Below are 26,340 nucleotides of genomic sequence, written 5' to 3'. Positions count from 1 at the left end.
GGATAATACGTGTTTTACAGTTATTCGTGCAGTCTTGGGTGCATATTAATATGAGTAATCGGCAGCTTTCTGATTCGCAAATAGTTTAAAGCGTTGGTTAAGAAAGAACTCTGCGTTACCGACCGATTTCGGCGAGGAAGCGGCACCGAAGAGCGAGTTCAACACTGGTTCGATAGATGGCAGCGCCGGCGTGTCGCGCGCGCGGGCGCCTGGGAGCCGGCGAGCAGTGGCGCGCGTTTTGTGGCGGCAGTAGGTGGCCGACAGCCGCGCAGTGCATGCCGAAACTAGCCATTGTGCGTCGGTGCGTGTGTGACGCGCGTGGGACGCCACGTCGTAGTCGGAGAGCACGTGCCGCGAGCGCTCGGCATGGTCGACAGCAACACCGTCATCGAAGGCACCGTCAAGTTTCGAGATGGCAAAAAGGTGATTAGTTCGTCACGTTCTCCCTCAACGGAAATCATTTTCAATTTTATCACTTGCGTATACGGTAGTACCATCAGCTGAGGATGCGGACTGCATCTAATTTTAGTAGCTCTTACAGCGTTCCAAAGCCCATAAAAATCTGTAAAACTTTTAATTTATAACTATTTCGAATCGGGACGTATAAACATAAACGGAAATGGAATATACATTGGTAACACATTTACTGGCAAGCAATGTAGTGTCGACAGGAGAAAGTGATATGAATAAATGGTTACTATTTAATACCGTACATGTGGGACAACAGCCCCTGACTAGATCATGTGACGATCTAAATGCAAAATTGTAGGGAAATGTCAAATTATTCATGACGAAGTTTTAAGACGTCATTATGACTGCCGCTATGAAACTGAATACCGTGATTTGGTGTAAACAGTGATACTGTCAATTGTTAAATGTTATAATCGTCCATTAATAAGGGACCACTGGCTGCCTGATCTACTGTAGGGAATTCGTGCAACGGCTGAGCGGTCTTACAAGTACAGGATTTTCTATTGCTTACACCCTTATATTACTGGAAGGCCGGAAACTCTCACTGTCAGACAGAGAGATCTCGTCGCGAAACCGAAGTATTTGATTGATACAGCTTGAGTGCAAATTTCTTTTTTAGGAGGTGTGGAGAGCACCGGTGACAAATGATGTGCCTGGAAACCCGTGATCAGTGCCGAACCGTTTCCGCAATACAGAAACAAACTAGAAAAACGATGTGTCCCACGCTGTTGAGCATATTATGTGGAGAAAGGTGCTAATTGACTGTGATATTTGTAAACAACTAATGCGGTAGTAATGGACAGTAGTAATGTACATGGCAAACAATATTTTCGTCATACTACACACTAGAAGTTTCTCTTTCCATCAATTATCCGCAACACACTCAACCTGAGGTGAGCTGCTCAATGTTGAAGATGCAAGACTCGTATTCGGGATGAATGGGGGCTCTAATACCTATCAGTCGATCACATTTACGTTCACTGTAGTTTCCCTAGTTTGCTTCACGTTTATAGCACTTTCCTCCGGAAAGTGCCACTGACAATTTCCTACCTCATCCATGTTCACTCCAGAGTTGCACACCGTGTTCAGCTATATAATTGCAGACAGGATGTCGACAACTTTCACCTCTCTGAACCATCTAGATAGCGGTTATCAATAAGCATTGATACCAAATTGGTAACACATCTGGCAGTTGTTTGCAAATGTAATAATTAACGTGGTCTCAGGTAATAACTATCCATCTTTCACGTAGCGAAGAGTGGAGAACATAGTTCGTGTGTGACACAGTCGCTTCATCTCTGAACTGCAGTTCTGATTAAAACTGGTATCTGATCATGGACCTGTACCTTTCTGAAGATTATCTCAACGGAATTTAGAAAGACCATATTCATTAATGTTAGGGCTACAACGCAGTACAAAAGAACTAAAAAAAGTCACCATACTCTACACCGTAACCACATTTCCGTGGCTAATCAAGCATGTACTAAGGCGACGACCAATTCACGCAGTAACTAAATAATATGGTACAGAGCGGTGGATTTGCTAGGTCTGGCAAAATGTTACTACACGTAAAACAATGTAGTAAAAGTGTCGGGAGGCAAAAGAAAAACAGTGAGAGAATAATGACGACAGAAAGTCAGGCGAAAAGCTTTCCAGTAATTGAAACTTAAAGTTCATTCAACGTATTATGACCCGTCTTATAACCAGACAATTATCTTCGGCTTCTTCTCATATGGTTATTGACCAGGCAAAGTCCCTGACCGTCATAACGTATCGGATGGATGTAGTTTATTAAATCTTCCTTGATTAGACTTATCATCTGTTGTACCTTAAACTGTGCTGTTATTCAAATCAATGCTCTTCAACTTAATGATTACGTCCAAACGAGTACTTCGTACCTTCACGTGAATCTACGAGGGTACTTCAGAAAGTAAGTTCCGATAGGTCGCGAAATGGAAACCACTGTGAAAAACCTATGAAGCTTTGCGCAGGTGTGTTGGGCAGTGTTTCTAGTACGACCGTTGATTGCGTCACGCCGCTCTTTTCAGTTCTGAACGTACAGTTAACACGTGAAGATGCCTAGAGCATGCGTCTCCCACCAAGTTCGAGGGCCTGGTGAGAAATTTCGCCAGAAGCTATGCAGCACACGTAACATAACCGTCATTCGTTTCCTTCTTTAAGACAATTCTGAGCCGAATTCTTCTGGGGCAATGAAGATACTTCTGCAGCGTTTTCGATGGAAAGTGTTTCATCACCCACAATACAGCCCTAGCTGGCTCCTTCTGAGTTTCATCTCTGCTCACATGAAACCCTGACGAAGAAGACAACATTTTGGCATAGACATGGAGCTGTAGGCCAGCGTAAAGAATTGGCAGGAAACGCTGACGGCTGCCTTCTATGACGAGGGTATTGGAAAGTTGGTAGAACGCTACGACAGGTGTTAAGTCAGATGTACGACTATGTAGATAAGTAGCTGGAAGTTGTAGCTAACTGTTTCTCATAAAATATTTATGATTTTCACTGTGGTTTCCATTTCGCGGTCGATTGGAACTTACTTTCCGACTACCCCTTGGATCTGAAAGTTCCTCACATATTTCTTCCAAACCGAGGCCTGAACTTCTTTTTCCTGGCTTTTATCCGGTATCCTCACGGAGTCGGCGGGCTAATCAGTATGTTTATTTTTTATTGGTTTTTAGTACGTGCCCACATAGCCATCTCAACAGGGGAATGTGCTTTCTGACGCTACGAAGCAAAGGACAACACTACAGCCAGTCCCCTAGCGGAGGAAATCCCCGACCCGCCCGGGAATTGAAACCGGGCCCCTTCGCTTAGCAATCCGCAGTGGTGACTGCGCACCCACCGAAGCAGACATGTTAATCTGTATTAGATAATTTTAATGGTATAGGGCGACCGGATGCTCTTCCTCTCGCCACTGCCCCCCCCCCCCTCTCCCAACCCTCACAAAGACGGTAAATTATATACCCCTTGTGTTTGTGTCCAGTGTTTCGATGTGAAAGTGTGAGACAATATTTTCTAAATGTTCGCGGATGCTGTAACTGAGGCGATACATGGTAGCAGCCCGTTATTCTCCTGTTCGGATGTAGAAAACGGCCTAAAAACCGAATCCATGCTGGCCGGTTCACCGATCCTCGTCGTTAATCCTCCTGGCGGATTCGATCCGGGGCCGACGCATCTCCTCGAATCCCGGAAGCGGCGCGCTAGCGCTCGCGCTTCTCCGGGCTGGTAACTGTGGAAATGGAACTAATGGCTAATATTCAAGACCCTTAGCCCGTATTCTGTTCGGAAAATTTCTGAATTACGCTCCACGTATCCCGAATAGTATACGTATACAACGCTCACTTGCTTACGCAAGCATTGCCTTCTCCATATATATTCGTTTAAGCGTTATACTAAGAGAGAAAAAATTGCGCAGTCCTATCATCTAAGCACGCTTAAAACTACTGACTCACAGCCGAAGACATACATTGCACACGTTTACATTAAGTTTTATGAACGTTAATGGATCACGACAGCAGCTTGTTAACCGCAGCAGACCTATCTAAATGCTTGCTACTGTTTTGGTAGCAGTAGCCCTGTATGCTGTGTATGTTTGCCACTTATTTGCACCACTGTACGATAAAGGAGGATAAGAATGTCGTGCTGTTTAATCTAGACAGGACGCCACTCACTCCGTCTCAACTTGGGCACTTAAAATTTTATGGCTTTCTTCGAGGAAATACTTTCGCTACAGATATGCTTCTTGGGGTGTAATATTGCTCATGGTGGTAATTATCAGACGATTTAAGCAGTGGGTGTCCAACCCGCGACCCGCGGGCCGCATGCGGCCTAAGGCAAGTATCAATGCGCCCCAAGAAATAAACATTTATCACACGTTCGATAGAAAAAAGTTTCATAAAATTCCGATTACGTAATGTTATGTCCCACCACATGATGCTATTTCTCATTGTTCCATCCCGTTTATTTTTCCTTTAACTTTCTTTCTTTTTCCTTTTTTTATTATTAGTGTAAAGTATATTACGTGCGGAGCATAAATGTTTGTCTCCCTCCACCGTGGCCCGCAGTAGCTGAAACGCTGGACGCCCCTGATCTAAACGCTTGGCCGAATGTATGAAGGTCCAGAATCAAGGCTTTTGGACCCCGATTGGACTGAGAGTTCGTAACCTACATGGCCTGCCAGTAAATGACAGCTAGGACAAAAGGTGGTAGCGTAGTACAGTGGACTTTTTCTGTTGTTCTAGTGGAAGTCCCGCTGGTGTGTGATGAGAAAGCTGTCCCCAGTCGCAGGTATGTACTGTATGTAAGCGCACGCACGGTTCCTCCCAGCCACGCCGGCGGAGCCTGCTAGCTATGCTGCCCGCCACACGCAAGAAGCTCGATTCCTTTAAGACATTGCCTCTGTCGGATTGCCTGTGTAGCAGTACTTCGGAGAAGCTACTATGACAGTATTGATGATATATAGCTTACAAGCGCAGCATACAACAAAATTCGGTGGTTTATCAGCTTCATCATTTTTAAGCGACAATATTCATTCATTTAATACATAACTAGAAGAGTTTTTCTGTTGCTGCACGTAAAGATCTCATAAATTCGAGCCAAATGATGATGAGACACAAAATTCCAGTTCTTGTTAATGAGAAACGCACTATTTTAATTCTCGAAGAACAGTTTTGATTGGTATTTATTTCGACTCTACTGATGGTTTCATAAGAACATGCTAGTAAACTTTGAACTTATTGCGTCTTTATCTATGTAAATAAAAATATAAATCTTCGTTTGTTCAATCCTGATATTTCCTAAAGTTCCTGGCGATTGCTTCGAAATTTCGTCACAACATTGTATTCGAATAAGGGCGTGTTTTCATATACTTACTGGAGCACCATTTTATATAAATACATATTTAGTATAAAACAGGGAAACGTTTTACCAGAAATCTCGAGAAATACTTGAACGATATTACTTCTTATTTTTATGTGATACTGTAATTAGTATTCTAAAGTACGTGGGCTGTATTTTTCTTTATTTGGATTCCCGCCATCTTACAACATATGAATACATATATAATATGGAAGGTGGAAATGATATTACCAAAAATTTCCCCAAAAGTGCTTGACCGCTTTATTCCGGATTAGTACTAAATACTCTAACAAACATTCCGACAACACAGCCTATATTACTAAATATACATATTATATAAATATGTATTTAATATATGAAGTGGAAATCTTGTTACCAAAAATCGCAAAAAGTTCTTCATCGAAATACTTCAAATTTTTATACATTACTCTAATAAACGTTCAGAAGAACATGGGTAACATACAGGGTGAAGAAAAGTTCGCATAGTCGGACTTCGCTTCGGGATTCCTCACATATTGACAATATAAAAGTGTCTGTCACAAAATTTCGGCCTGCGCGTATTTCAGGCAGTAAATGGACTTAAAAGACTGGCAACGCTGTAATCACGTGTACGGTAACTACCTCTGCCCGCATTAGAGTTATGCAGTTGGTATAGTGGATAGGATTTTGGGTTAGCATGCAGGAGGCCGAGGGTTCGATCCTGGGTCGTAGATTCTTTTTATTTGCTAAAAGTAGTCTGCGTGATACGGTATCTGTCGTCTTAAACTTAATACAATGGTTACATTGGATTTGCACAAAGCATTTGCAGTTACGTGTTACGAACTCAGAAATGGAAATACAATCGTTTTCATTGATCAGTTTTTAAAGAAACCTTTTGGATATCGTGGACGCGAATTGTTTCGCACCACTGGATCTTTCATATTCCAAACCTGTTTTGTTGGTACCCTCCCGCAATTGTCCCATCGATTAATACCAACTATTATTCTTGTCACTTTCAGGTCATTACAATCCGTTAGAGTCTTACGTCACCAGTAGAGCTAGCAACGTGCTTCGCAAATAATTTCGTTGGGACAATTGGGGCACGGTACCCAGAAAACAGGTTAGGAATCTACTTGTTGCAGTGTATAAGAATTTTTAATGTAGGTTATATATAAATTTATATACAATATAAAATAAGGAATCGTTGCTAGTCTCGAAAAGTTCTTGAAAAATTTAGTTCAGGTTCTTGCATAGAACTCCAGTAATATTTTTTGAAAAAAATGCAGGTTTTCTGTTAAAACCGACTGAGAAAAAGAAAGTTCTGTGCTTTGCTCTGCTGTGAATACGTGCAGTATCGTTTTCATTCTGGAAGTCAGTTTTAACAACGATAGTCGGATATTTAAACAACTAGAAAAGTTGTTTCTCACATACATGCACAATGTGCTGTTTTGGTTCCACACAGATGATTTTCACAGAAATAACAAAAGTTGTATTTGTGTATTTTTTTTGGCTTAACAGCATAAGACTGATAACACTACGGAACTTGAATTTTCAATGGCAATAAACAAGGCTCAGGATCAGAGAGAGAGAGAGAGGGGGGGGGGGGAGTGGGAGGAGTAGATGATCAGAGAAAGGGGGCAGGAAATGTACACAGAGAGGAGGAGGGGTGCGGTTAGAGAGAGGAGGAGGTGGAGGAGGAGCTGACCAGAGAGGGGGAAGAGGAGCTGATGGACAGAAGCGCGATGAGGGGCTGGACAAAGAGAGGGGGAGGAAGACATGGACAGAGACAGAAGAGAAAAGGATATTAGGACATACACATAATTCCTATACATTTTTGCAATTACGAAGCATTGCCGAGCTCGCTAATCTAGATATATACTCTGGCGAACACTGTGAACAGTATGGAAATGGGTACATACCACTGTAAAGATTTCGTCTCCTTTTAGTCGCGTATGGAGCGACGGAAGACTGATTCCTTAAAGGCGACAGTGCTCGCAGTAAATAGTTTACCGCTGTCTTCGCGGTTCCTACGAGAGGGATACGAACGGGGCTCTGTCTAGTCTATCCTTCACCTAATACTGGTACTTGAAGTTTTGCAAATATGCTTTTGTGGAATATTTGGCGTCTACGTTCAAGGTCTGCCACTCATGACTTTGACTTTCTTAATTAAGCTCTCCTGTGACGATTCGTGTGAACCTTCTTTGATCTGTAGCCCTTCCTAATCATACTCGGTAAGGGTCCAAGACACTTCAGTAATATTCTAGAATTGGTCGCAGGAGCAATCGTTATTGCAGACTGATAGTATTTTTGCTGTATCCTACTAGTAAACTTAAGGGTACCACCTACTTTTGCTACGATTGAGCGTATGTGCTCACTCCATTTCATACTACTACATGTCGTTACTCCCATGTTTTGTGTGAGTTCACCGGTTCCGACTGTGGCTTATTAGGCCACTGCTGTCTCATTTTTTCTTAGCATACATGCTGTCTGTGTCAGCAGACACTTCATGAAGCCTTTCTTTAAAGTAATGATTTGTAGATAAGAGCTCTATTACAGGACAAATAACGTTTGAAATGCAGACACTAGAAATATCACAACCAAAATCATATGATAAAAAGTGTAAAAACTGAAAAGGATGTCTTACCTTTTGTAGATAAGTCTCATTAATTTGACACATGCAACAACTACAGTAGTGGATAAGTTGGATTAATAATTCAAATAACTCTGAGAGCGGTCTGCTTTGCTTACTGGGATACTAAGAAAGGAGAAACACCGAATATGCAAATAATTTTCCAATTATGCACTGTTTACTTTTTTTGTTCATATCACTTTAGCTAAGCAGATAACAAGCGTTGTTACTTCATAACCTACTTACAAGTCAGATTTAACATGAATATATATAAATTATAGGGTAACACTCTATGTGCCCATGGGACTGAATTTAGTCCGTTCTTGCCGGTCGTGATGGCGAGCGGTTCTAGGCGCTTCAGTCCGGAACCGCACTGCTGCTGCGGTCGCAGGTTCGAATCCTGCCTCGGACATGGATGTGTGTGATGTTCTTAGGTTAGTTAGGTTTAAGTACTTCTAAGTCTAGGGGACTGATGACCTCAGATGTTACGTTCCATAGTGCTCAGAGTCATTTGAACCATTTAGTCCGTTCTTCATGTAATCGTATCGGTGATGTCGTTTTGGACGTCTTACACGCGTTAAGGAGATAGGGAGCTTACTTACCCCTGCAGCCCTCTTGTGTGGGCCGCTTCTGCTCTTCCCAATACGCTGTCGTCACACCGATGCAAGCAAATTGTAAAACAAGAAACTACAACTAAATGATCCAACCACCAGCAATTTTAACGAAATTAATGGATCACGTCTTTGTAATCCTTTGCCGCCAATGTGATGTTGACAATATTCACTGAATAATATTCTTTGATTAGTGGCGGTGGGTACGTCTATGACGTTTCAACATTTGGCTATACAGCTGCAGGCAGCGAAACCTGATGTGTATCAATAAAACAACAATTTTACCAGCTGTCAGCGGAATTTTACTCACCGTCAAGCCCGTGAACTACAGATGGCCGGAATATAAAATACGTAATAGATTGTGATCATGCTTTTCATTAGTATTCACTACGGACAGTCTGTTTCATGTAGGCGGAATACTAATTGCCTGGATATAACTAACGATGTAGCGCAGTATACGCTTTAATAGAAGTGTCAGCTTTCGTGGCTGTTGTGAATTCGAACGATCTCCTTTCTGGCAGAATTCTGTGAAATATTTGCGTGTAACTTGAACCATCTCAGTTGGCAGTCTCATTGCTGGCGGTCTTTGAAAAGCCACTCCTAATGCAAGATTATGATTCGTTGCTGGCTGTCGATCATCTGTTTATTGACAGATATGGTCTTTTGTATGCCTACCCATACGTTCTCCCTGTTGACTTTGCAGGATTGTTTTACATAAATGGCGTTGGTTGTTGCTTGACAATCAAATTGGAACACTACACCAGCTCGACGCAAAGGAAATGAGGCTATTAAGGAACCCTGGTCTCAGCGTATTAGTGCAATGATTGACTTTTTCCACACGCTGTTGCATGTTTCATCAAAATCGATCAACTCAGTGGCAGAGGACAATGAGTTTGCATGGGCATCATGCTTGCAATTCGCCGGAAAATGGCGTCTGCGAGGTCTGGCACGAAAGAATGAGACGATGCTGCAGATCTGTGTGCTTATCACGTTTGCTCAATTAGTGACAGTCGCCATAAGAGTGGGACCATAAGTGAGTCAACAAATGCCTAGCCCGCTCGGCTGGCCGCGCGGGGTAACGCGCGGCTTCCCGAGTAGAAAGGCGTGCCGGTCCCCGGCGCGAATCCGCCCGGCAGATTAGCGTCGAGGTCCGGTGTGCCGGCCTCCCTGTGGATGGTTTTTAATACGGTTTTCCATCTGCCTCGACGAAGGCGGGCTGGTTCCCCTTATATCGTCTCAGTTACACTACGTCGGCGATTGACGAGCTAACACTGTCTCCACGTACGCGTACACCATAATTACTTTACCACGCAAACATTTGGGGCTACACTTGTCTGGTATGAGACATTCCCGGTGGGGTGCACTAGGGTCCAAACCGTACAGTAACCCTGGGTTCGGTGTGGGGCGGCGGTGGGGTGGATTGACTGCTGTGGCCTGTTGCGGGGTTGTGAACCACTGAGGGCTACGGCGGGACGAAGCCTTTCCGCCGTTTCCAGGTCCCCACAATAAACGCACACACACGCACATACACACACACACACACACACACACACACACACACACACACACACACACACACAAACAAACGCCTGCTTGCGTTACCTCAATTGATCGAAAGATTTCTACTTTTTGTATCCTGTGATTGTGTCACTGAGCTGATCGATATTGACGAAACTTGGCACGTCGTAAGGACACACAGTAATATGTCACAAGTGATCACGTTCGTTTCTTTAGCATTAAGATAATAACCGGCTGTCTATCCTAAGAACTGACCTTCAAATTAGCGAAAATACTGTGAATTTCATGTACAAATAGAGTTATCCCAAGCAAACACTGGTCATCAGTTTCTTTGGTGGCCCACTATTGATGCCGGCCGTTGTGGTCGAGCGGTTCTACGCGCTTCAGTCTGGAACCGCGCTGCTGCTACGGTCGCCGGTTCTAATCCTTACTCGGGCATAGATGTATGTGATGTCCTTAGGTTAGTTAGGTTCAAGTAGTTCTAAGTTCTAGGGGACTGATGACCTCAGGTGTTAAGTCTCATAGTGCTTAGAGCCATTTGAACTATTTGAACCCACTATCGAAGGAAAACATCGTTTTGTTTGTCATTGCGTACAAAAGTATTTTATAATGTGGCGTTGTGAGCCCAATCCATGCAGTGCAGTAGCGTTATGTAGTATGCTCTTCAAGGACATTTCTTAACGAAGACCTCAATATACGATTAATTTCAATTTTTGCAGTACCAGTTTGCTTCTAGACAAAAGTGGTTGCAATAGTCTGGGAGGCAAACAAAGTAAAACCAAAATATCTGATATGAAATGGGATATTTAACAGTCACTCAGAATACGAAACACGTTGAAAATTCTGTTCAGAGCGCTGCGTGTAGTACTCATCTCTACACGACCCTTGTGTTAGGACACTTCAGAATGAAAAATTTCAATGTCTGCTTACAGAAAGATGATCCCAACTGAGATAAAGGTTTTGATGATGTATTATAACAAATCTCCAAACGCTGAACATGACGGCAACAGCGGTGTCAAGCGTCAACAGATCTTGCTCCATCATCGTTTCACAAAGTGTTTTGCGAAAAGAGCTGTTGCTTTCGTTGCTGGATGTACAGAAAAGTTCGTAATCTAAAGGGAGTAGACGATCGCATGCAAATGTATACAGAAGTCGTTTCACTAGGCTGAGTCTGTCCTTTGACGGCACTCTCCTTCATCACTATAAAATGTTTATGCGTTGCATTTGTCATGACGAGGAGTACACAGTGATTGTTCATGACAGGTTGTCAGGCTTGAAACACCTTTAAAGTCACTTTTGTACGTTTTTCTTGACTAACTCGAAAACCGCACCCTGCAGCGAAAACGTCTCGCAGTACAAAATTAAACTGTATTAAATTTCCTGCAAAAAAGGTCCTATTCATTTTTTTCTCTAGATCTAATTGTTTCTGCGAAGAGAGCGTGAGAATGTTGAAAAACTCACTCGATGCGCATGCACTGTATCTGACGTAGTTTTTGTAGGTCAATTTGAGGTTTACAATGTGCCACAATAGTGTAGAGCAGGTTGAGAGGATCAGTTTGATAATGGCCGCTTGTGTTCTATTAAGTCAGAAAACTACGAGCTATTCAAGAAAAACGTACAGAAGTGATATTAAATATGTTCTATCTCGGAAGCCATTCCGAATAGGACATACGTCCGTATGAATTTTTTTGTTCAGAACCACTAATGCTATCACCCCTCAAAGCATGTACCTTTCCTCCTGACTCACTCTGTATAGGTTGCCCAGCTTGGCAGGTGAATTCTATGGAAATAGTATCAACCTGCCTTTGCCTTATTTTGCAGTGAACGCTTCACACTAGGAGCACACATCGGTTTCCCTGCCACTTGCGTTTCGGCTGGAGAGAAAAATGGTTCAAATGGCTCTGAGCGCTATGGGACTTTACTTCTGAGGTCATCAGTCCCCTAGAACTTAGAACTACTTAAACCTAACTAACCTAAGGACATCACACACATACATGCCCGATGCAGGATTCGAACCTGCGACCGTAGCGGTTGCGGGATTCCAGAATGTAGTGCCTAGAACCGCTCGGCCACTCCGGCCGGCCCCGGCTGGAGAGAAAGAGGGAGGGAGGGGGGGGGGGGAAGAACCGAAGGAGAGGGAAGCAGGAGATGAACTAGAAGAATTGGGAGTTGGAGATGAACAGTGATGGGGGTAAGAGATGGTCAGAGACAAAGGGACAGAGGAGTTGCTCAGATTGAGTGGAGGCAGCATATAAGCTGCCGTGGAGAGAGGGGAAGGAACTGAGGGAAAGAGGAAGGAGGAGATCGACTGGGAGAAGGGAGAGAAAGAGATAGTGATGTTGAGGATGATCAGAGAGAGGCGAACTGAGTAGTTTGTCACAAAGATGGGAGGCGGTGCTGAATATTGAAGGGGAGGGGAGAAGATGGACGGGAAGAGGTAGGAGGAGGAAATATGCGCAGCATGTATTGAATACGTACGCAAACGAAGCTAAGCTGAAAACGCTAGTTATGACTTACAATGTGTTGTAGCAATACTGTATTTCTTGTTAAAGTAGACCATGGATTAAATCTGCGTTCAGTTAGACTGGGCCTTCATCGAATGGTGTTAAGTTCAAATATGTTTGTACTGTACAGGACAATATTCCATACAGAATTCAGTATAGGTTCGTAACCACACATTCGCCATTATCTCCGAACGCTTTAGCTCCCATTATCGAATACTTTCATCCGAATCAGTTTCACTATTAATTAAGATAGACACCGTATACTCCTTGGTGTACACTGCAATCTGGCTTACATTACTTTCACAGTTCCTACGCTAGCTGTACGGAAGAAAGCTGTTAAACTATTGGTCTACCTCGACTTTAAATATACGAACAGAATTTCGCTCTCGCGAAGTTATGTTCCCAAGAGCAACGTTATGCTTCATCCCAAAATTTCATTTACGTTCCCTGAACTTTCCCGTTGCACTTTTGTTTGTGCTGCATCAGTTTGTTACAATTTAAGCAACACGTCTTTAAATTCGTTCGATGTCTGCTGTAGTATATACCTGATGGGTCTCGAAACACCGAAGCTGTATTTTGGAACTGATCACACTGCTGCAGTTATTTTCTTTAGATATGCTCTTCACATTTGTAAAACCTGCTTAACATAGTACCTAGGTCTCCAGTCGCCTTTCTCTGCCACTGATTTCAGAGCTTGTCGCATTCATTTAGTTTCGCAGAAATTTACCGATAATCATCTAATCGGATTTTATAGGTTTCTCTCTCTATGATATTGGCGTTATATTGTCATTACATTCCTTTAGTGAGAGACTACGTAAACTCATCGTCAGGGAATACTCTTAAGAGACGGAGCATTAAGGGAACCATAACCGTTCCAATTACATTTGAAAGGGGTATATATCGTATTACGTACCTTTCTGTGGAGCTTCCTCCACCTAGTTTTAACGTTCTGGATTACATCAGCTGAAGTACTTCGAGTCAGTCATATTTTTATGTAGTTGAATACGTGTTTCAATTATCACTCAAAATGGTTCAAGACATACGGATAAACGGAAAATTTCGCGCTTAAAATCAGATATGTTTCGCTCTTCCTTGATCACTTATCATAAAATTTTCGAACAGACTGCACCATTTTCCTGTAAGTCTGCCTTATGTGCAGTGCGTGAGGCCCACGCTGTCTGCACAAAAGCCGGCCGAAGTGGCCGTGTGGTTAAAGGCGCTGCAGTCTGGAACCGCAAGACCGCTACGGTCGCAGGTTCGAATCCTGCCTCGGGCATGGATGTTTGTGATGTCCTTAGGTTAGTTAGGTTTAACTAGTTCTAAGTTCTAGGGGACTAATGACCTCAGCAGTTGAGTCCCATAGTGCTCAGAGCCATTTGAACCATTTTTGTCTGCACAAAATTTGCTCGACCTCTGATCAATGAAGCGGAAATTATCCGTGTTTTGTTGTTTCCGTCATTAGGTGAACTTAAACTGACAAGGGGATCGTGCCTAGTCGTCATCACCAATTTCGTCGAAATTTGTGGCACATGGAGGGATTGGCCAGAAATAAAAGTGACAAAATTGTGAGCTCCAGATGGCAAAGCGCTTAGAAATAAATAGTACAATAGGCACACGTCGGGCGAGGTGTGTGTCATTTATGCTGGCACAGTATAGAGGCAGCGGTTGGTGCAGTGAAAAGACTGTAGAACGATAATCCAAGGGTCAGTAGACCGAGTCCCTAAGTGAGATTCCTTTTTTTATTTTTTATTTTTACGTTTCCTTCAAACAAAACGAAGTAATTCTAAGTATATTGTATCTTTTAATATTTCCATAAACGCCATGACGAGGGAAGGCAAAGGAAATTTTAGGATTCAAGTAAAATACACAGTAAATGGTTGTAAGGCCTATCGAGAACTTCGTGTATCAAATTATGTACTTTCATTATTTCACAGTTGATTATTTACAGGTGCAGGGATAATATTCGTCGTAGAAACAGGGAAGCAGTAATTTTCGCGGCACCTTGCACACGCTATAAACGCCGCATTTTTACAATTAAACAGTTGTTTTAAAGTCTCTGTACAAAAACTTGGATTACGTTCATGAAAAGGTTCTCTCCCATCGCACAGTGTAGTAGGAAGCGAATCGCAACGTATCATGCCGTCAAATACTGGCTAGCATAACTGGTGATGTTTAACGGAACATACGGTATTTTGATGCAGTCTTCTTGGGACGTGATTCCTTTCCCTCCCTCGACGTGATAACAGCAGTTTTGAAGCTGTTTGGCTATATTCTTAAGCTGACGGTAAAAGTAAATGTCACAGGGTTTCACAAGTTGATTGCATTTTGGAGGAATCTAGTACTGCACGATGACAATCCTTATTCATCGTGAAAAATCTCATCACATAATTAGTGATTTGTTTGTCGTCCCCGCTAGTCAATTAACACGAGAAATTTGTTTTACTGCATATACGGTTTCATCTTATTAAAAACAACATATTGCTAAAACTGAAAAAAAATAAGGTTTCATATATGGACTCGTTCTGTTCTCTTTCCGCTGCACAAAGCGCTGCGTGTAGAATACGCCGACTTAAATATGCTTACGCTTCACACGGCTCGCTTCGAGAAGCCTTTTTTTCTCTACCTTAACGTTTGGCTATGTAGAGCTCCTTCTTCTGTTACTTTCATTTCTGCCAAGGCCTGTTTATACCACACATTTGGACGACATCGACGAAGTCGGCGTTGATTAGCAGACTCAGTTGCCTTTTGAGATCACAGCATTTCCATCGAGCAAATTGTACGCTAGATACTGAGTCTGTAAAAGTAAGTAAAAACTAAACCGAAGTTTCTCGTTGACGCTTCACGTTGAATGAAATATCAGGCGGGCATTTTTTTCTTCCTACTTCGAAAGGGAGAGCGTGCTGCTCGAATTATGACCTGCTGCAAGGTCAGGGTGTTTGTAGGCAAACAGCAGCGGACAGATTGTGTGGCAGACGGAGTCCCAGTGAAGAATATTTTTGGGGGAGATTTCGTTTCCATCGGTTGTCTTACAAACAGTTCCCTAGAAAGTCTTAGTCGTAACTGCAGAATGGGTAGCAATTTTATTTAATTCGGGGACAATAGGTTCCAAACAAAAAGTTACGATCTGTTATTTGCGCAAGGAGGTTTCTTATGTGTATAAGAGTAAAAGCGGTAGACTGAGGGCATTTTGCACTGTACCTAAACCATAGCAGATGTCACCATCTACACATTATAGAAAGACAACTGACAAGAACAAGACAGAAATAATGACCTAACAGAACGGTCACAAGTCCGGTGATATCTTAACTCTTATTTTGTTTACTTCAGACATACTTCCCAGGGTGGTTTTGATCCTTTATTTTAGAGGTGTAGGCCTTCATTAAATTTAAACAGCAGCATATTTTTGAGACGGTGGTGTTCCTTCGAGGTAAGACCGAAACTTCGGCAACAGACAGTCATATTACATCGAAAGCCGTGTGGCATATGTTATGCCTGGCAGGCCTTATGCATTTTCCGCTATATCGATAGCAGGCTTTGGAAACTGGAGGCTGTTCGAAACTGGGGGCTGTTCGCTATACCTAATCGTAGTACCACAGACATTACTTTGCCATTTGCTTTTTTCTTCTTAACATTGCATCCATTTATCCAACTCAAAAACCGTTTTACTACTTTTTTTATTCATAAACAAAAAGACACGTCTCTGTAGGCACAGGCGAAAAGATTTCTGACATTGCCCCGCACTCTAGGCCAATAACAAAGGTAAGAATCTACTGTATTCAGAAATATGTGATTAACTGGAAGAACTTTCTAATAATTGAAACCAGTACTTCATACTGAAACGGGAATATTCAACAGTAACGAAACCAGCAATCGCATTTCCATTGTGTACAGGATGTTTCTATTGTTTATAGGGAAGTGATATTTTTAGGTGATTTTCAGGATATGCAGAGTGTGCTAAACCTCAGTTACACATAGTATTTTAAATACTAGTTGCCTTTAAGAGTCGATAGATGTAATGTATGCATTTGACACAGAATGCGACAGTATATGGGTATAAGATAGGTGGTAACGTTCTGGGAGCAGTCATCTCGTTTATATACGTAGAGGTGCTGAAGTGAAATGGAAGACACACGCGAAAGCAACAATGAGGAACGAGAGTGGGAATCTGGTTGCGAATATTCTGCATACGAGACATCGATGTGACCTATTTTCGAATACTGATTCAGTATCTGTAGTCTTTATCCTCTCGAATTCATTAAGTGAATTGACAGACGTCTGCTGCTATCGCAACACGTCTGTTAGCACTACTGCAAATTCAGGGAATCGAAAATCAAGGAAGAATAAGGACCAGTTCTGCTGCTTTAATCCTGTAACATGCATTGAGACCATCACACAAATATAGCATAGAGGCATGCAGTCATTTGACTATCGAAGTACCCTTTTTCATGCACTATACAGGGTTACTGGAGAACATTCCAACATTGTAGATCTGTACGATTACGTGACGTACCGTAGTCGACTTTTAAACGTCGCTTTCGCTTATTACCGTGGGTAACAGAGCTGAATAGCTAACGCCGGTCTCTGTAACATAACGCCACATATAACCTCACCGATAAGCTGTACACCCTACGTCATAGAAACAGCTATTTGCATCGGTATAATTTTCAGCTTAATGTCGACATAATTGCGAACGGTCGTTACGCGAAACTATGCGCGGACCGCTGCGCTTTTACGTGAAGATTTGTTATTTCGCACAAATTAATAGTTGTTTTTGTCCCGCGTCTGCATAATACTCGCTATTCATAACATTTAACGGCACGCTGATGCGGACATTTTAATTAAATATAAATAACAAAATTCCTGGCGGCGCTTTCATTTAAATAAATAAAAAATCTAGCGTTATTTGATTTTCATGGACACATTTGGACACGTAATTAGCTCTGACGCAGTTTTAATAGGATTACGGTAATCAGAATTCAGCCGAATTTAGTCCTGCGCCGAAGCCCTATGAGAATTAGATTTTTTCCTCAAATAACTCTCACTGCCGATGTTGATCGTGCTGACTGAAGCTCTTTTGACGCGTATAATGCGGACTGCGCTTAAAGGCGATGAAGAGGAAACGAATGCTGAAGTTCTCCCTGAAATCGACACCTAGGTCATTACATGCGAAGGAGAGGCACGAACCTCGGAAGGTTTCGAGTTAAATTCGTCTGTTGTCTTTTCGTTAAGGAATGTTTCTGCAAAGAATATAGGGAAACCGTGGGAAACACGTATTTGCATGGATGTACTCGTATTTATACATCACTCTTTCTGAATACTGTACTGCATCATTTATTTTGATTTACTGCAGAAATTTCCGTTACCTATTTGAGTTTGTTTGTTTCAAGGTTGGAGCTGCTGAAAAATAACAGTGCGTCTACACTTATATTACTACTTTTGTGACAGGACGTACTTTTTATTCTACAACGTTTTAAGACTTCTTCCGATTGAACTCTAAGACATATTTTGGAGGAATATTTTTGCTTCTCTGCGAGAGCTATTAATTGCGTAATTTAGCAGCGTGATTCTCTCGCAAAGTGCAGTGCAGTGATTTCGCTCATACCTTGCTGGCATCTTGCCAGCAGTGCGTCATGGCGCTCATCGTATAGTCACAAAAAAAGGTTCAAATGACGCTAAGCACTATTGGACTTAACATCTGAGGTCATCAGTCCCCTAGACTTAGAACTACTTACAAACTAACTAACCTAAGGACATCACGCACAGCCATGCGCGAGGTAGGGTTCTAACCTGCGACCGTAGCAGCAGCACGGTTCCGGACTGAAGCGCCTAGAACCGCAGGGTCACAGCGGCCGGCCTAGATTCACAGTGGAGGCAGGTAGTATCTGGCGTCTCCCAGGGTTCCGTATTGGGTCCTCAGATGACCAAAACGAATTGCAAAATGATTTATATAAGATATCCGTGTGGTGCGAAAAGTGGCAATAGACCCTGAATAAAGAAAATTATTCACATGAGTACTAAAAGAAATCCACTAAATTTCGATTACGCGATAAGTCACACAAATCTGAAGCTGTAAATTCAACTAAGTACTTAGGATTACAATTACAAATAACCTAAATCGGAACAATCACAAAGATAATGTCGTGGGCAGAGTTAACCGAAGACAGCGAATCATTGGCAAAACACTTAGAAGATGCAACAGATGTACTAAAGAGACTGCTTACACTACACTTGTCCACCTTATTCTGGAGTATTGCTGTGCGGTGTGGGATCCGTATCAGATGGGACTGGAGGATGATATAGAAATGAAATAAGAGAAATCAGGGCTCGCACAGAAAAACTTAAGTGCTCGTTTTTCCCTCGTGCCATTCGAGAGCGGAACGGCAGGGAGACAGCTTGAAGGCGTTTCATCGAACCCTCTGCCAGGCACTTTATTGTGAATAGCAGAGTAATCACGTAGATGTAGATGTGTCTTTAGTTTTATCCTATTGCAAATACCACATGTAAGCTGATGACCTCCATTTGTATCTAAGTGCTGAAACAAGATTCCTGAAGACATCTATCGCGAATCTCAATGCCGAGCTCTGAGTAATATTAGAACTGGTGCAAGACGTATAATTAAAGCTCAACCCATTTAAAACCCAAGCGGTGATCGTTAGTCATTCTACACACAGTAGCCTTAAATACTGGGAATCGCTACCCTCTTTAACCCTAAATGGGACAATTATCAACTTCTGTCCATCAGAAAAGAGTCGGGGAGTAATAACAGATAAAAATCTATATTGGTCTGAGGGCGTAACTACGATGTTATATAGGATATCAACATATCTCATCTGATTTTAGATTCTTTAATCACATTTCACCAACATGCACACAGCTATTGTGACAGCGTGCCGACAAGGGCAGGGATTTCCATACATACTGTCTTCTCTTCTGCCTTAGCAACGTACACTGCTCCCCCCCCCCCCCCCACCCCCACATACCTTTTCTCGAACTAAACGCTCTTGTCTAAACAACTCGGCAGAAACAACTGCTCCCATCTGAGCAAAATCCTTTCCGTCCCACTCCATCGTTCAGCCACTTTATGTCCTTCTCAGTAGCAGGAACCCGACGCTGGAATTATCTCCTGCATTATGTCAAAGAGTTGAATGACATCTCCAACTTCAGAGTATAGTTAATAACATCCTGTAAGTTCATCTTTATACAGATAGTTGTGAGACCTCGGCTGTTCAAAATAAAATGTAGAATCAAAAGATCTTCAGCCATCAAAATTTCTATTTTACATGAGCAACCGGTTTTTTGCTACATTACATCTTCAGGCCCCCTGACGGCCGTGTTGGAGGAATCCCACCTCTGGTTCAGCGATAATTAGGCGCAGCATTCATTGACTGGTATCCGTAGACTTCTTCTTAGCACAGCGATCCCTTCGAACATCACTTACCGACACGTCGGTCAGGGGCCTGAAGATGGCGTAATGTAGAGCTGAAACTGATCGCTGAAATAATAAATGGAAAGTTAGTCGGCTGAAGATGGTAATGAAGTATCTACGAAAGCAACAATAAGGATTGCCATTGTCCCTGTACCTATTCGTTATCCGTATACTTCCTTCTCTGAACCAGATTTTCCTCAAAATGGTTCAAATGGCTGTAGCGCCTAGAACCGCTCGGCCACAACGGCCGGCGATTTTCCTCATTTCCCAGCATTCTTAGCTGGTGCAGTCTCCTTAAATTTCCCTTCCCCAAAACTCGCTATGTAAGAAAGCAACTACTTTATACGGTTATGAATTCTTTTTATATCTGCCACTATCCTTATTGTCATTATTAGTGACAGCAACGGTAGTAGCAGAAGTGTACCAGTATTAGTTCATATTCAGTACTATTTACGTGCTTGTCACTGTAGACACTCAAACGCTTCCAGTATTTAACATATAGTTGTTATTTATTAGGTTACTAAGACGTAAAGAAGGTACTGTAAGTACGAGTATGAATACATGGTTCGAAGGCCCTAATCAGACGAAGTCAAATAAATAAAAATAAGTAAATAAATAATTTCTATTAGCATCATATCTACACAGATAATGAGCTGAAGAGTATTCGTAGTTTCTTCCCCCAAAAACGCTTCTCCCCAGCATCTAACTAACGAATTGCAGATTGCCATTTTCTTTGCCTACTGTTCAGCCTGCGTGGTCGTTACATATCATTGCTCCTCTAAGTTATTTGCGTGGCTTGTATGACTTAAAACGTGACGCATTAATCCTGTTATAAAAGTGTACTACGCCTCTTGCATGTTCTTTTATAATGGAGATCACTGCAACAACGTCTCTGCTGCCGGTAAGTTAAATACGGAGCCTTTTTGTTTTTTTCTTTTGGTGAATTCGCCAATAACGGCATTATCAGTAGGGAATTTTCCTACATATACGCATGATACGCGCAGAACAATGATTTGCGAATAAGAACGTAACATTACTTAACGTTGACCGTAATGACTTATTAACATCATCATAGAGGTCACATCAGAGGAAATTAAAATGTGTAATACAGTCTAATAATTCAACAATTAGAACAATGATTTGCGAATAAGAACGTAACATTACTTTACGTTGTACGTAATTAATTATTGACATCATCATAGAGATCATATCGGAGGAAATAAAAATATGTAATACATTCTAATAATTCAACATTTAGAGTAATTTTATGCGGGAATTTCACTGTAATTTCTATTAAATTTCCGTTCTACAATTTCCACGCCTAATTAAATTCCAAGCTACTTCCTCTGAAAAGGTAGTGAGCAATTACATTGCCCATTCTTGTATAATACGATCTTTTGCCCTATCAAAATGTTCTCTTCGTCTCTGTAACATTGACAAAAAAAAATGGCTGACATCGAAATAAGTGTCCAAGGAATAGAAAAGCAACTGGAATCACTCAATAGAGGAAAGTCCACTGGACCTGACGGGATACCAATTCGATTCTACACAGAGTACGCGAAAGAACTTGCCCCCCTTCTAACAGCCGTGTACCGCAAGTCTCTAGAGGAACGGAGGGTTCCAAATGATTGGAAAAGAGCACAGATAGTCCCAGTCTTCAAGAAGGGTCGTCGAGCAGATGCGCAAAACTATAGACTTATATCTCTTACGTCGATCTCTTGTAGAATTTTAGAACATGTTTTTTGCTCGCGTATCATGTCATTTCCGGAAACCCAGAATCTACTATGTAGGAATCAACATGGATTCCGGAAACAGCGATCGTGTGAGACCCAACTCGCCTTATTTGTTCATGAGACCCAGAAAATATTAGATACAGGCTCCCAGGTAGATGCTATTTTTCTTGACTTCCGGAAGGCGTTCGATACAGTTCCGCACTGTCGCCTGATAAACAAAGTAAGAGCCTACGGAATATCAGACCAGCTGTGTGGCTGGATTGAAGAGTTTTTAGCAAACAGAACACAGCATGTTGTCATCAATTGAGAGACGTCTACAGACGTTAAAGTAGCCTCTGGCGTGCCACAGGGGAGTGTTATGGGACCATTGCTTTTCACAATATATATAAATGACTTAGTAGATAGTGTCGGAAGTTCCATGCGGCTTTTCGCGGATGATGCTGTAGTATACAGAGAAGTTGCTGCATTAGAAAATTGTAGCGAAATACAGGAAGATCTGCAGCGGATAGGCACTTGGTGCAGGGAGTGGCAACTGACCCTTAACATAGACAAATGTAATGTATTGCGAATACATAGAAAGAAGGATCCTTTATTGTATGATTATATGATAGCGGAACAAACACTGGTAGCAGTTACTTCTGTAAAATATCTGGGAGTATGCGTACGGAACGATTTGAAGTGGAATGATCGTATAAAATTAATTGTTGGTAAGGCGGGTACCAGGTTGAGATTCATTGGGAGAGTGCTTAGAAAATGTAGTCCATCAACAAAGGAGGTGGCTTACAAAACACTCGTTCGACCTATACTTGAGTATTGCTCATCAGTGTGGGATCCGTACCAGGTCGGGTTGACGGAGGAGATAGAGAAGATCCAAAGAAGAGCGGCGCGTTTCGTCACTGGGTTATTTGGTAACCGTGATAGCGTTACGGAGATGTTTAATAAACTCAAGTGGCAGACTCTGCAAGAGAGGCGCTCTGCATCGCGGTGTAGCTTGCTCGCCAGGTTTCGAGAGGGTGCGTTTCTGGATGAGGTATCGAATATATTGCTTCCCCCTACTTATACTTCCCGAGGAGATCACGAATGTAAAATTAGAGAGATTAGAGCGCGCACGGAGGCTTTCAGACAGTCGTTCTTCCCGCGAACCATACGCGACTGGAACAGGAAAGGGAGGTAATGACAGTGGCACGTAAAGTGCCCTCCGCTACACACCGTTGGGTGGCTTGCGGAGTATCAATGTAGATGTAGATGTAGATGTAGATGAAGGCTAATCTTGCCGAAGTCTGAAACAACCACACCGAAGAATTCGGCAACCCATTGCTTTAGAACTTGTGGAATCCACAACAGTCTTCGATCGCTAAATATTTCCTTTCTGGCGAGTTGCGTTGAACGCTAATCTTGCTGCGTCGTCTGTTATTTGTTTTTAACAAAACAAAACCCGAAGCACTTCATTAGCCATGTTGATTTGGTCTATAAGTAAAGATTTATGGTCAAATTGATTATTTATGTCCGGGAACATAAGTTAAAGTTTGTCGATGTTCTTTGTAAATGACCATGATTACGTTATAATGAGTGGAAGAAAATGACCCGCCTTCGGAGCTGTACACTTGCAGCTACCACAGGGACGCCACCACACTCTTCGCCCCGATTTTCTATTTTATTTACTTTGACGTCTTCACCTCTCAGTCGTTTGATTTTTGACATCGAACCCGGGGAGTCATAGTACGCTAATGTGATAATGTTTTCAACTGAGGATGCTGGTTTAATGCAGCGAATCCGGTTTGACAGTAAAGAAATCACCAATCTTGCGGTTCATTTTAACACCGTCCATTATGAAGTTTAAGGGCTATGGATGCCCGAATTATTAAGTTCTGTCTAGTCACGTTGTTCGTCCTTTAGTTTATGACGTTTAAGAATTTACCTGGCGGTTTCTTACTACAAAAACGAACTGTGTGAAGTCTACCATACAGCAGAAACATTGCTGCGGAAAAAAATATAAAATTTGGTCAAACACAAATTCTTTACTTCCACGGGCGCTGATGCTAATTCATTTAATTATTAGTATTACAAGGCGGATACTTTGCTACGTAACGTGTTGATGCAAGAAATCGCAGATGCTTTCCACAACAAACGAATGTGTAAAACATGGCTTCAATCTGAAAACGATCGTCTAAACGCGTATTGGATGAAATAAAGACTTAGTGGACTGATGCGGGATTTTTGTATTTTTTTCCTGGTAATCAACAGTCTCACGCAGGTGTTGGCAAAAGTATATCAGTCATTCTTAACGTTTTCCTAAAGTGGTGACCTACAATTAGTGCAAAGGAAAATTAACAGCTAAAACAAGTTGGTGTTAAATATCGACCATGGCGCCGTTGGGTTGGTGACAGCTGTGATGTCGTTGGCTGTCGATCCGAACCCGTCGCTCCCCCTCGCCGCCCGCTATCGGAATTTTCACCCACAAGCCGAGCTCGCGTCGTGTATGCTGCTTGTTTCCGCTGCCGGCGCCAGATGGCATTGGCGGCGCCGGTTTCCTCACTTCGTTACCGCCTCGTTCGAACGAATGCATCGCACGTTGGGCATACGGCGCTTTCAGCAGACGTTTTGCAGTGCGGAATACTGGAGCTGTGTACACAGACCCAAAAACAGCAACCCACATGATTTAAATCCTGTGCGAATTCCGTGAATCATTAAGTCGCAAGTGAATTATCTCCACAGAATAAGTTACGAGTACTTCTCCACTTCTTCAGTGCTCGTGATTCTCGACAACACTTCAAGGTAGTATGGGAATATAAAAACTGAAAGGAGACACACTGATACCACGACATTAACGTTGGCTTACTTTTGTGCGTTCGCTGTGATACACACCTGGTTCTTGAGTTCAGAAGTATAGTGTATTTTGATAATGGTATTTCTTCTAAGGTACGTGACTACGTCAACAATGCATAAAGAGTTTTAGAAATTAGCGGAGTTGACGTACCCAAACATGACACTGACACGGGAACCCCCCCCCCCTCCCATTGCACCCCCCTCAGATTTAGTTATAAGTAGGCACAGTGGATGGGCCTTGAAAAACTGAACGTAGATCAATCGAGAAAACAGGAAGAAGTTGTGTGGAATTATGAAAAAAACAAGCAAAATATACAAACTGAGTAGTCCATTCGCAAGATAGGCAACATCAAGGATAACTTGAGCTCAGGAGTGCCGTGATCCCATGGTTAGCGTGAGCAGGTGCAGGGCGAGAGGTCCTGGGTTCAAGTCTTCCCTTAAGTGAAAATTTTTTTTTTTCTTTTCAGACAACTATCGAAGTTCAGGCACTCACACATAATCAACTTCGCTCTCCAAAATTCCATGACATGTTCAGATTTGCTTGGACATACGCAGGATTTGACGGTCTACACACAGAAAAATTTGAAAACGTTAAAAACATATGTTTTGACAGAGCACAGGGAAAAATGTGCGACTGTGAATCTGTTGCATTCATTTGTTGCAGTTTATGTGGCAAACTCTTATGTTTTCATCACTATTTTGGGAGCGATAATCACATCCACAAGAAAACCTAAATTGGGCAAGGTAGGAGAATCTTTTTACCCATTCGCCAACTGTACAAGTTAGGTGGGTAGACAATATATTCCTGTCATGTGACGCACATGCCGTCACCAGTGTCGTATAGAATATATCAGACGTGTTTTCCTGGGGAGGAATCGGTTGATCTATGACCTTGCGATCAAATGTTTTCGGTTCCCATTGGAGAGGCACGTCCTCTCGTCTACTAATCGCACGGTTCTGCGGTGCGGTCGCAAAACGCAGACACTAAACTTATTACAGTGAACAAAGACGTCAATGAACGAACGGACAGATCATAACTTTGCCAAAATAAAGAAAGTAAACTTTTCACTCGTGGAAGGACTTGAACCAATGACCACTCGTTGCGCAGCTGCTCACGCTAACAACGGGACCACGGCGCCCCTGAGCTCACGCTATCCTTGATGTTGTCTAACTTGCGCACGGACTACTCAGTTTGTATATTTTGCTTATTTTTTTCATAGTTCCACACGACTTCTTCCTGTTTTCCCGATTGATCTGTGTTCAGTTTTTCAAGGCCTATCCACTGTGCCAACTTATAATTGAATCTGAGGGGGGTTCGATGGGGAGGTTCCCTTGTGAGAGCAACTCTACAGTTTTTTCATTAGTACGCAGTAGATAAAGATTCTACATTGTGTATAATTCCCGCTTGAGAAAGAACTCTATCTCTTCCTAGAATCTCACGTTGGTTTAGTTTGTAAATCTTCATCGAGACAATTACCTGATCTGTTGGGATTTGGCTGTTGATTAATCATCCTCTTTTCAGTTGCCGTACTAGTCCGGTTAGTAACTGGTGTCAGCTAATAGAAATCAAAAATTCAAGAGCAGCATTCCAACTATGGTTTACTGATATGTACTGTTCAGAGGTGTGATAAAAGATTGGCAACGGGAATGGGACGAAAAAACAAGAAGCAGAGGCTCCTATACCATGAAATCCCGTTCACATTCAGTGTCTATGCACCTCGCATCTCCAACAACCAGACTAAAATTTAACTACGGATTTTTCTGTAAT

General features: G+C 42.3%; 1 protein-coding gene across 1 annotated transcript in view; it reads left to right on the top strand.

Annotated features, from left to right (window-relative positions):
- The first annotated feature begins 263 nt into the window (after positions 1 to 263).
- The window catches only part of LOC126455814 (uncharacterized), a 394,337-nt gene continuing 368,260 nt past the window's right edge, over positions 264 to 26,340 (top strand). Inside the window, exons 1-2 of the mRNA XM_050091575.1 lie at positions 264 to 423; positions 4,731 to 4,776. Of these exons, the coding sequence (XP_049947532.1) occupies positions 367 to 423; positions 4,731 to 4,776 (103 nt within the window). The 5' untranslated portion in view covers positions 264 to 366. The remainder of the gene's footprint in view (positions 424 to 4,730; positions 4,777 to 26,340) is intronic.

This window comes from Schistocerca serialis, chromosome 2 (assembly GCF_023864345.2).
Source record: "Schistocerca serialis cubense isolate TAMUIC-IGC-003099 chromosome 2, iqSchSeri2.2, whole genome shotgun sequence".
NCBI lineage: Eukaryota > Metazoa > Arthropoda > Insecta > Orthoptera > Acrididae > Schistocerca > Schistocerca serialis.
This window is presented reverse-complemented; position numbering and strand designations above follow the sequence as displayed.